The following is a 12,484-nucleotide window of genomic DNA, read 5'->3' on the forward strand; positions in this document are numbered from 1 at the left end:
TTGTGACCGACTCTGGGGTTGCGGCACTCATCTCACTTTACTTGGCCGAGGGAGCCGGCGTACAGCTTCCGGGTCATGTGGCCAGCATGACTAAGCCACTTCTAGTGAACCAGAGCAGCGCACGGAAATGCCGTTTACCTTCCCACCGGAGCAGTACCTATTTATCTACTTGCACTTTGACGTGCTTTCAAACTGCTAGGTTGGCAGGAGCAGGAACCGAGCAATGGGAGCTCACCCCGTCGCAGGGATTCGAACCGCCAACCTTCTGATCGGCAAGCCCTAGGCTCAGTGGTTTAACCCACAGCGCCACCCGCATGGGCAATAAAATTAATCAGAACTGGTCGTAACAGTGTTTCAAAGGGAGAACTCTTCAATCTTCACCAAAGCATTGATGTATAAGCCCATTACATGCTTCAGTCTGAGACATCTTAATGATACCTAGTTCCGGGGGAGGGGAGGTTATGATGATCCACATTTGCATTTGTCTCTTCTTCTTTTTAATCTAACTTGTAAATGACAAGTGCATAACAAATGTTTACGTGAAGCTAGTTCCCTAAAGCAGCAAATATGTGATCATAAAACAGTGTAAAATGTACCTGCAGTCATCTCTGTGGTGGATGAAATACTGGAACACTTGGCTGCTTCAGTCTGGCAATTAAAAAATCACAATAAAAATCACAAGCTTGCCAAATAACACTAATGCTCAGAAGATAAAGGGAAAAATAAAGCAATGAAAAATTATTGATAATTGCTTTAAAAGGAAGACATATTTTTATCCATGTTGTTCCCCTCTGCCAAGCCACCTGGCAAGAATGTTTTAGAAGAGTGGAGTAAAAATCCCTTTTAAAATAAATAAACACGATCTCCTCCTTTGAAAGAACATCACTAAGAAATAAAGGAAAGAGACTTGGCAAAAGTTGTAACCCAAAAGAAAGAATATTTGACTGGAAACATGTACTATTAGGAAATAAAATCTTGCTTATAAATTTACCTTATAACTACATGGAAACGAACAACTTTGGCCTATAGCACAATCTTTGCCTGAAGTGACTCACAGAAAAGATTGCTCAGTAACTCAAAGAAATTCCTTCAATTATTCTAATTACTGAAGTGTTCATCCAAACCCACAGAGCTTGAGGCTGCTTCACTGATGACATTTTCCTACAGTATTTTTGCACATTTACAACAAAAGTTAGTTTAAATGCTTGTCAGAAGAACAGTCTGACATGCCTTTTGTGTTAAGACCATTAAAGACAAATCAAAAAAGAAAAGATTGATCAAACCCCAAATTCAAAGCAACATTTAAAAAAAGAAAAAAGAAAACACAGTTTAGCAACAAACAAGCAGGGATACGGAAACCATTTGTGGAAAAACAGATCTAGTAGGAGGAAAGAATATCCTGTCCTCATTCCAATAAGGAACCCACAAGGCAGCAATACGACTGCAGTGTCACAGATAGTCCTAAGTGACTAACGTGCTCTAATAAAGGCTGAGAGGTGACCTGAGGCCTTATGACACACAGTCCACCCCCTCAAGCCCGACCTCCGCTTGTTCAAAAAACAGTCTCTCTTGAAGGGTCAGTCCAGTCCAGTTCCTCAGCCAGTAGCGGTCTTTGGATTGGCCAGCTCCTCCTGAGAATGAGGGCCAGGGCCATGAATGAGACATAGACAGACAATATACATATAAGCAGGGGTGTCGTTTGTGCAATAACTATCAGGAACACTCAGAATGTACTACTGTATTCAGAGTGGCTTCTATCTATAATGGTTCTCTTTCTTTCTTTCTTTCTTTCTTTCATTCTTTCTTTCTCTCTCTCTCTCTCTCTGTGTGTGTGTGTGTGTGTGTGTGTGCGCGCGCTTGAAGCAGCTTCCTCCTTTTATTCTCTCCCTTAAGGTAGCAGTTTTAGTTATATAAAATAAATACCTGTGCAGGTTCAATTGCCAACAACTGGTGCTCAGCAGGAGCAGAAACTTGGCCACTGATGTTTGTGCTGCAGCCACCGGGTGGTTCAGGAGGGTCTGCTTCTGGAGAAACTTCTGGAGCAGTTAACAGTGATGCAACTTCCCAAGTCTCTCTCGCCGTGTTGTCTCTTTGGAAAAATTAAGCCAGTTTCACTTCATAAAATGTTTATCAGTTAAATGTTTTCATGCTGCATAGCTTTGAAACAAATGGTGCCAGGTTTACAGTCACTGTTTGTCAAAGTGATTAAAAGTACTATTAACCGTTCCATATATAAGTTCTGCTAATAAAAAATACAATGTCTTAAAGTGTCTTCCTCAAGTATCTTAAAGATGTTTTATTATTCTCACATCTCAAAAGTTACTTGGGTGAGATGATGTGGCTTAACAATTAAAGATGCTATTTCCCTTTCTTTTCTCTAAAAAATGACACCCTCTTTAAATATAGAACCAGTAAATGTGCAGTTGCATATTTCCCCATAATTCTAGTCAACTATATACTGGATATGCTCCTATTCTATAAAACACAATTTACTACATATCTCACATACAGCAGCTCAAGATATCTAAGAGAGAAGCCAAAAGTACTAGCATGTGAAAATTTTTAGTGTTATTACCTTTCTATGTTGTCTTTCTGCATGGCAGGACCAGAACTTGGAAGCTGTAGATTATGTTTCTCTGCAGAGCTGCTCTCAGTTAGCTCATTCCGTTTGAGATGCTTCTCCAGTTCAACTTTCTGCTCTTCTATTGCATTGTCTGACACCTTCTTTTCTATTACTTTAGACATTAAAACACCACTCAGTATAGTTTGCAGAATAAATATATACTATTTTGGATGAGGCTACAACATTGACAGGGCATCACATTGCCCAATCCCCAGCTGGAAGGGTGAACAGACAGACACAGGTACATACAGGTTTGGATGCACATTTGGGGGCCAGAATTTAGGGAAAATGAAATCAGATATTCTCAGAAAACATCTCCACAAGCACAGAGTACAATTTCTGCACAGGGTAAAGGATTCGTAAAGTCCTGATAACTAAATGCTTTAAACACAAGAACCAAAAACTTACCATTCTGGATTTCTTCAGATTGTTCAATACACGAATCAACATATTTTTGAGAAGCATTCTTGCTCAGCCTCAGACTTCTGCTGAGATTTGGTTTAGGCTTAGGAAATCTACATCTTGCTTGTTTGGATGATTGATCTCCTTTGGATGACAGTAAATCACTGCAGAGAAACAGAAACCACCAATGAATACCCCTTAATTCCAACATTTATCCAACAGAAATAGTCAAAATCTTAGCTAGCAATGCAACCAATCTGGAAAAGGCATAGGAATGTCTGTGACAGTTCACTTCAAACACCTTGGACGCAACCAACCACCCCGCTTCAACTAGCTTTAACTAGACAAGAAGGGCAGAGGTACAGAGGGCATGTGGTTGGACACATTAGTGCAAGAATTTTGTCCACATCATCAGGCCACAATTCCATAACACTTGGTCAGATGTGGCACTGGACACCTTGACCAAATTTGCCATAATAGTGGCATCCAAGTCGCTACAAAGTCAAGGGGCTTTATCCCCCAAGTGTCTTGTCAACTACTCAAACTAATCACAGTTTGTTAAAGGGGAATCTGGGGTAACTAATATTTGGATACACAGCAAAAAAAAAGCCAGCCGAGCCCTTGAGGATGTGGCAAATGCAGCAAAGTATGTCTTCTTTGCTGTCTTCACCACCACATGGCAAGCACAATTATATGTCCTAATGTGTTTGGGCAGCTTTAGAGTGAGTGACCTAGTCCTAAAAATCATAGACTGAAGATGAAGAAGACTATTCAGGATACATAACACTATACACCTATGTTGTCCATTTACCTATATTTACATGGGATGGCTCAAAAAGATCAAGTTAGAATGGAGAAGAGCTAGGTGATATCATGCTATCATGGTAAAGCTTCTTACAACCTAAAGAATGAGGAGGATTCCTAACTAACACAATCAGATTTTTAAATAGAACAATGCAAACCTGCTGATTCTAGTTGTTTCCTCTGAGCATGCTTCCAAAACTGATGTGCTGCAATGCTGTGCAGCAGCTTTATTCGTATTTTTTGAAAGTGATACATTAGTTGCTTCCTGTAAGTAAACTTCCAAGCCTGATGCTTCAACAATATGATCCTCTGCAGCAGTTACGTTTGCACTGACCGAAGAAAGCGATTCATTTTCTGAAGGGGCAGGATGTTGCATATGACAATGGACTACACTTTGCTCTTCGTTACACTCATTTGAGAAGCTATCAGTAACATTCATTTCATCTTTACTGGGAAACTCCTGAATTTTTGGTTCTTTTTTTCCACAAAAAGAAAAAGTTGAAAATAATTAAATTCTTAATTTATGTATAACAAACATTTATACTATGCAATTTCAGTTGGGACAATATAAAGATTACAGTTTGAAATCCTAAGTAAATGATACATTTTCATGTCTAAATTTCATTAAATTACACCACTGCATTTTGAATGAAAAATACCCATGAGATTAGAAACGCAGAATTCTACAACTGGAATCCATTTTGCAGCTAAACCAATACTTTTATTTTACAATATTTGAATCTTGTGCGAAGTCTGGTTCTTTGGTTAAATCGAAGAGTACCTAAAATGATGTTTAGGGTTTACTAGATACTTCTTAGTCCAGACCAGATGGACATCCTTCAGACATTTTTAGTGGCCAAAAGACTGTAATGTATGACTAGCGTAAATAATGTAAAATGGTCCCCAAGTGCAAGTTTCATATTTCACTTCTTCAGTAAAAGCATCCAACACTTATCACTCTCTTTCTCTTTGTTTTAATAAAAAGTAATTAAAAAAAAATGGAGCAGACCTCCTGGAAATAAGAACCTACTACTGTCACCTAAGTATAGAATCCACAAAATATACCGTGGCTAACAATCAGAAGTGGATGGCCTGAAATCACAGTGAAGAGGAGACAATTGGGTCTTCCCATATTTAAATAGTGCATGCTTTTAAAACAAACTTACTTTGGTGTTCAGTGCATGTTAATTAAATATTGCAAAGGAAAAATAAAATAAACTAAAATCTTAAAAAAGAAGTATATAACCTTTATTTCCACCCTCCAAAATAATCACAATGCTAGAAAAGAATAAAAACAATACAAAATCCATTGTACCACTGCTATACCAAAGTGCTATATGATGATACTGAACATACCTTGGATGCCAATGTTTAACTGGAACGCTGGATCTCTCATAGCAAGTAAAGTCATGGCTGCTTCGGTACTTCCATCACTAATCCCTGAAAAATGTTTACCAAACAAAAGCCACCAAAATCAAATTTTGTTTCTCTAATACACCCAAACTGCTTATGCTTGTCTTAAAAACAACTAGTTGCTTTTGGATCATCCTAGATATTAAAATCAGTTTCTAACATGTGCATCCTTCAGCATCCCTCATTTACAAACCATGAAAGTGGTTTCAAAGTTCTTGTTTTACAGTGCAATCTAATATGCTTTCTACTCAGAAGTAAGTATTGTTGTTTTTCAATGGAGCTTACTCCCAGGTAAGTGTCTATAGCAGCATTTGCCAACCTGGTGGCCTCCAAATGTTTTTGGCGTACATTTCTCGTCAGAACCCAGCCAGCAAGACTGGTCTTTCGGACTGCAGCCTGAGTAGTTATTTTTTTCTTTAGTGAATGAGAGACTTGAGGATCTCATCTTTTAAAAACTTTTTTTTTTGTAAAGATCATTGTTAATAAAATTCACAAATTTAACTTGGTCTCAATGGTACATTTATTTATGTATAGTTTTTTTACCCTTCACTTCATTCCAAACAAGGCTCCCAGTGGCCTATATCCATCAATAATAAGACAGTTCCTGCTAGAAGACATGGCCCAAAAGGAAAAGGAGGAAAATCAAACTCATAAGAATTTCATAACTACAAGCTTCTTTAAGTGGCTATTCAGTTGTTCAGTGTCAACAACTTGGACCATTTACCTGCTTTCTTTTCTTGATCCTCTTGTGCAACCACCTTAGATAAAAAGAAACACGAGTTAATGACTGTAGTTCTGAATCCCTCCCCCCCCCCCAATATTAAATTAAATTCTACAGATCAGCTTTTTCACTTAGCATGGATAGTGACAATAACAGCTTGGCTGGCATATCATAAGCCACATTTTGTCATAAAGCATGTTTTAATCATGAACTTGCTCCCCTATTGCCACATGGCTCCACACTCTCCACACAACTCAAACCAACCATATTTTGGCTTGTTGTGTTGTTCAAATCTGGATCATGGTTTGCTTGTTTCAAACAAACCATGCACAAGGTTCATTTAATGTTTATTTCATGTTTCATGTACCGTATTTTTCGCTCTGTAGGACGCACCTTTTCCTCTCCAAAAATTAAGGGGAAATGTGTGTGCGTCCTATGGAGCGAATGCAGGCTCCTTGGCTTCAGCGATAGCAACACGAAGCCTCCGAAGCGCAGAGGGAGCGCTCCCTCCACGCTCCAGAGGCTTCGCATTGCTTTCGCTGAAGCCTGGAGAGCGAGAGGCGTCGGTGCGCACTGACCCCTCTCGCTCTCCAGGCTTCAGGGATAGCTGCCTGAAGCCTTCGGAGCGCAGCACGAGTTCCTGCTGCATTCCGGAGGCTTCAGGTTCCTTTCGCTGAAGCCCGGCTGGAGAGGTTGCACGCGGCTAAAAAGGAAGCCAAGACAGCAAGCAAGATCCATAAGATTTTTTTTTCTTGATTTCCCCTCTAAAAACTAGGTGCGCCCTATGGTCCGGTGCGCCTTATGGAGCGAAAAATACAGTATTTCATGTTTGTTTAAATGAACCTGGTGCATGGTTTGTCTGAAACACGTAAACCATGATCCATATTCAAGTGACATGATCAGCCATACTATGGCTCATTTGAGCCATGTGGACACCTTGTGGGAGAAGCAGGAAGATACAAGCCACACCAGGAGGAAGAGCAAACAAGGCCTACATCAGCACAAACAACAAGGCTTCACATTCCTACAGGTTTGCCTGTTATCATGCCATACTGGAATGGTGTGCTACATGCATTATCTGAGTAGATGAATATACTGCTAAAAATAACTCACTTCCTTAATCAGTATTGCCACTCCCTAAAACATTTGCTTCTCATCTTGCTTAAGGGAGTGGGGATTATTCAAGTGGCATCACAAAAGTGTAGTATCTTTGCTAGCCTTGTTCCCTAGTCATGCAAATGATACGTTAACTGTCCTAAAGTAACAAGAACTGAATTATGCTAGAGAAAATAAGTTTTAAATACATTTAAGGATGTTGCATAAAGAGGGAAATCAAAATACTTACATTTTGTGAGGAATACAATCCTTTGTCTGTCTGAATTACAGGCTGAGCATCTACGTTCAGTTCATGAGACAGAAATGGCTCATCCGCAACATTCTCATATATCTCAAGCTGTTGGGCAGGGAAGCATACCAATTCAGTTTAGCAGTTCCCCAAAACCAAACACATCCTTAAAAAGGATCTAAGAAATGTCCTGTGTGCATTGTAACTGCTTTCTGCACACTAAAATATAACGGAAGTGATGGCATGATATCTTTTCAGATGCAGTGGGGGTGCTATATGTTTTCTCAAAATGCAATTCTTCCTAAAAGAGACATAAGCAAAACCTCAATGGGACTTAAGCATGCATGCACTCTTAGGAATAGGAATATGTAGATGAACAATTGCTAATGGGAGAGGGGGCCACGGAAGGAATGGACAGATAACATCAAATGAAATGTTGAAGAAATAACTTTCTTAAGAACAAGTCATCAGATTGCCAGTAAGGTAACACATGGGAAAGAATTCCATGTCACAGACTATGACTGCGGCCAAAAAACTAAAGTCATGGCAAGCAATTGGCCCCATATTGTATAACGTAGACCATCTTTGTCATGGCAAAATGATCCATCAACTCTTCTCCATTAGCTGTTCTTTCATACTTGACAATAAAATGTCTAAGACCCTCAATTTTCTACTTTAGCTTAAAGGATGCTGAGCAGCTATCTGTAAGTATGGCCAATCAGAGACACACACTGAACTGGCACATCTGCAGTCATCCCTTTACAGCAGGCATGATGCAATTATAGCTTTCCAGATGTTATGCGACTGTAAATCCCATAATTCCTGACCACTGGGCATGCTGGCTGGGCCATATGGGTGTTGGGGTCCAAAATCTGGAGGGGCACTTGTTCCTCACCCCCCACTTTACAGGTGTTTCAGTCATACCTCTTCCATTGTTTCCTCAATCTGAACAGGAACTGGATTTGGAGATCGAAGCCCTTTAGGAACAAACACTGGAGCTTTGTTTACTTCCTCTGGTGAAAAGCATTCAACTTCATAGTCTGGCTCAAAGTCATCCCCATCATCGTCATCATCATCCTCTTGCTGAGAAGAAGCTCTAAGAGTCACCAGGTTGACCTTTGAATTCCCATATTCCTTTTTAGCATTCTTGCGAAGGACTGGTTTTGAACTTCTGCCTCTACCAACATTTGGTTTCCCCTTTTGGTAGTGTTTCCCCTTTTCACTTAGGTCATTCTCACATTCGGAAGTGAAAGACGTTATTGATCCACTTATATTTTTCCTCTGTTTCACTGTCCTTCCCGCTTGTTTTCTAAGAAAAAAAACACATTTCGTTAAGAAGAGTCCATTGTAAAGGGTGGAAAAGACAGGGTGCGTATTTATGTTTCTTCTGTGGTGAAAAAAGATGACAATCAACTCTTTTTTAAAAAGATACGAAACTCTTACTAACATGTTTTTCCGTAGGGGCCTGCATTTACATTATCAATATGGACTAGATGTTCGAGTTTTATTTATTCATAGAAGCATTTATGTTCCAGGTTTCCATTTAATACAGGCATCCCAAAACTCGGCCCTCCAGATGTTTTGGGACTACAATTCCCATCATCCCTGACCACTGGTCCTGTTAGCTAGGGATGATGGGAGTTGTAGTCCCAAAACATCTGGAGGGCTGAGTTTGGGGGTGCCTGATTTAAAGAATAGTGTTCAAAGAGTAACTTTACCCTTTTATTCTTTGAGATGCTCTCTCCTGGACAGAATGGGCCTTAGAGGTTTCTTTCTTGATTTGACTTCCACTCCAAGGGGACTGTTCTGAGGAATCACATTTTCCAGAGTGCCCGTGTCCTGTTGGGGACATCGTCTCAATACTATCTATGTGATTTCTTTGTCTTGATTCAGAAGATGACGCGGAATTGTGCTGGAAACAATACAAAATTGTGCCAAATTTAATACGTTAAACTCTTCTGTGTCCTTTCAGATCTCCTACCCCTCCTTTCAATTCCAGCTTTAAACAAAAGCAGACAACCAGATTCTTTAACATTCAGGTAAAACTGAAATAATTTGAATAATTTTCAATTTTATCTAAAATGTTGAAATAATTGTCTTTCTTTTCAAAATGTCTAATTTATTATCTAAATTATATCCTGCCTTTCCACACTGACACTGAAGGTGGCTGTTTTAACAGCTACAGAAAAAAAGCCAGGTTATACTAGTTGATTTATATCTGTAGTCCATTACTAATTTTGGTAATGAAGTGGATAGTGTGCTAGGTCCGCAGAGTGACCTTTGCACGTAACTTTAAACTGCAGTTAAGCTTAACTGTGGTTTAAAAGGTGAACACCAGGCCAGTGAGGCTACCACTTTAAGAATACTAATTAATGAGAAAGAAATGGAGAGAGAATGCTACAAAATCTTAATTTTGTGTATCTTATTGCCAAAGGAGCCATAAAAAAGAAAGCGGGAGGCAATCTCAAGGACTTTGAACCTGAGAATAGAATCTGCTAAAAACAAAACACATACACCTTGGGGATTTCCTGGCTTCTCCTTCCTGATGCAGCTCTATGTGTCCCCTGAAAACCCCTCCAAAGGGTTCACTGTGACACAGGCCACTGCATCTGGTGGGTGGGAAGGGAAGGGAATCCCTTTCCATGACTGGGTGCTTTCCACTCATCCTAGGATTTCATTGCTGTTCCCATGCTGCTGCAGGTGATTTCAGACAGCATAAAAGCAGTTCAACACCAGCTTCTTTATGAAAATCCAATATTGTCAAAACCATTTAAATCAAAACATGATTTAGAATTGCTGATCAGGGCTCACCATTAATGTGGGTGTTTTCCCAGATTTGCTGTCGCTTGGGGTTGTGTTGCTTTGTGTATCGCTTCCAGTTTTCTCTTTGGTGCTGACTTCTCCTTTTGAAGAGGCTTTTTTCTTTTTAGCTGCTTGGGCTAGGTTTGGTTTTGGCTTCTGAAGAGGACCCCTCAACAGCTGTGTGGATTTTATGCTTTTTGAAAGACTCGCTTCATGAGCACCAGAGATATCACTGACCAAAAAGAAAAAGTAACAGCAAAACAATTAATCATTCCTGTGTTTAGTTATTCCTGAAAATGTGTGTGCGTGTGTGTGTTTTTGTATATCTACCTTTTATTTTCTAGAGTCTAAACCATATTAATATTTTTTCATTTAAAACCCAGAACCAATCTTATAATAATTATAATAATAATAATTTTTATTTATACCCTGCCCTCCCCAGCCAAGGCCGGGCTCAGAGCGGCTTACAAGCAATAATAAAAACAAGTTGAATGATTACAACTTAAAAACAAAATTAAAATACAACATTAAAATATTGAAACATTAAAATATTAAAATGTAGCCTCATCGCAGGAGGAGAAGGAAAGGAAAAAAGAAAGAGAGGGAGGGAATCAAATTGGCTCCAAGCCAAAGGCCAGGCGGAACAACTCTGTCTTACAGGCCCTGCGGAAAGAAATCAGATCCTGCAGGGCCCTGGTCTCATGAGGCAGAGCGTTCCACCAGGCTGGAGACAGAGTTGAAAAGGCCCTGGCTCTGGTTGAAGCCAATCTAACTTCCTTAGGGTCACTAGGGTGTTGCTATTTATGGACCTTGAGGCTCTCCGTGGGGCAAACCGGGAGAGGCGGTCCCGTAGGTACGAGGGTCCTAGGCCGTGAAGGGCTTTAAAGGTCAAAAGCAGCACCTTAAATCTGACCCTGTACTCTACCGGGAAAGCACTGGGTGAATATGCTCCTCCTTAGCTCCTCTACATGAACCCAATAAGTTTGTGGTAGTGAGAAAAAGTAAAAACAAAATCCCACCCCTCACCCCTCTGGCACGGTTATTTTCAGCTTGGAAATCATTGAAAGTTCTAATAACGTTTGATATAAAGACTTGGGTTCTCAAAGAAACACTTATTGAAAACTATTTTACCTTTCTGGACGATCCAGACACTTTCCTTCAACATCTTTAGAAACAAACATTTCTTTTTGGTCTTTTGGAAGTTCGCATCCCTGTGGCTTCTCAGGACCATCAATTTTCTGCTGATCAATATACCTTTCGGGTGATGGGGCTTCACTGGATTCTGACAGTTCTTTTTTCTCCAGATCACCAAGGGATGCCTGGACATTGACATTATCCTTGATTTTTTAGAACAAATACGCTTGTCAGTTTACTAACAGAGCAAACATAACCCTAACAACATAGTGCTTACCCCCTTGATGTTGCTGGTCTCTAAGTCCCACCAGCCCCTACCAACACAGCCAATGATCAGAAATTATGGGAGCTGAAGTCTACCAACGTCTGCATGGCATCCCTGCTCAAAAGCTTCATCTGGATTGTGATCCAGAAGTTAGTGTGAACTGGAATTTCCCTGTAGAGTCTTAAGATGGTCGACTCTAAGAATTTTCTGTTTGACTTCTGTCTGAATTATCATTGCTGTAGGAGTTTAAGTTTGGCTTTTCTGGCTCATATAAACTTCATCCCACAGTAAATTTATGAGTCTTTAAGGTGACACAAGTAGGTTCGTTGTTCAAAAACACAATTAATTTAAAATATACAACAGAAAAAGATATGCAGGAAAAACTCCATAAAGCCTTCGCAAGAAAAATGGTCAATTATCCAAGAATGTGGGCCAGAACTATTTTGCTTCTGTGGCCCCTTTCCTAATGCAGACCCCTCTGCTCCCTCACCTGCCCAAAAATGAACCGGAAAAACAGCAGCATCTTCCACAATGTTGGGACAGGTAAAGCTGTGCTTAAATGAAAGAAAACTAAAGTGTGTGGCTAACCTCTGAAGGCGGGTGCAGATCGCTTTCCTTGGTCATCTCTGTTTTTTCTATGTCTCCCTCAATTGGAGCAGTAACGCTCTCTGACACAGGGTCTTCTTTCTTGTCATTCATTCTTCCAAGGTTCGGCCTGACTCTCTGGAATCGACCTCTCACCAGCTGAGCTGGTTTGATAGTACATGGCTTATTCTCTTGGGAAGTTGGCTTTTCCCTATCCCACAAAAGGAGAAAATGTTACTGAAGCGATTCAACAGGCCCAAGAACCAAGGGAGTGCTGTTTGTGGCAAAAGCCAAACAGGGAAGAGGGAAGGAGACTTTAGTCCTTTCACCACCTACAGCTACTCCCCCTCCCCTTGCTAGCCTTGCACATGCTGAGCCTCTCACCATTAG

At 40.2% G+C, this 12,484-nt stretch overlaps 1 protein-coding gene across 3 annotated transcripts in view; it reads right to left on the minus strand.

Annotated features, from left to right (window-relative positions):
* Positions 1 to 12,484, minus strand: part of BDP1 (BDP1 general transcription factor IIIB subunit) — a 51,897-nt gene that overhangs the window by 13,176 nt on the left and 26,237 nt on the right. For 2 of the 3 annotated variants that reach the window (XM_083577308.1, XM_083577307.1), the window contains exons 24-36: positions 12,098 to 12,305; positions 11,242 to 11,447; positions 10,120 to 10,342; positions 9,027 to 9,220; positions 8,233 to 8,617; positions 7,309 to 7,416; positions 5,967 to 6,000; positions 5,186 to 5,269; positions 3,988 to 4,303; positions 3,032 to 3,189; positions 2,576 to 2,729; positions 1,924 to 2,089; positions 597 to 648 (exon numbers count right to left, since the gene is read on the minus strand). In XM_083577308.1, the coding sequence (XP_083433434.1) occupies positions 597 to 648; positions 1,924 to 2,089; positions 2,576 to 2,729; positions 3,032 to 3,189; positions 3,988 to 4,303; positions 5,186 to 5,269; positions 5,967 to 6,000; positions 7,309 to 7,416; positions 8,233 to 8,617; positions 9,027 to 9,220; positions 10,120 to 10,342; positions 11,242 to 11,447; positions 12,098 to 12,305 (2,288 nt within the window). The remainder of the gene's footprint in view (positions 1 to 596; positions 649 to 1,923; positions 2,090 to 2,575; positions 2,730 to 3,031; positions 3,190 to 3,987; positions 4,304 to 5,185; positions 5,270 to 5,966; positions 6,001 to 7,308; positions 7,417 to 8,232; positions 8,618 to 9,026; positions 9,221 to 10,119; positions 10,343 to 11,241; positions 11,448 to 12,097; positions 12,306 to 12,484) is intronic. The other variant, XM_083577309.1, reaches the window with a different exon arrangement.

The sequence above is a fragment of the Podarcis filfolensis genome (assembly GCF_964270895.1).
Source record: "Podarcis filfolensis genome assembly, chromosome: 11".
NCBI classification, from domain to species: Eukaryota; Metazoa; Chordata; class Lepidosauria; order Squamata; family Lacertidae; genus Podarcis; species Podarcis filfolensis.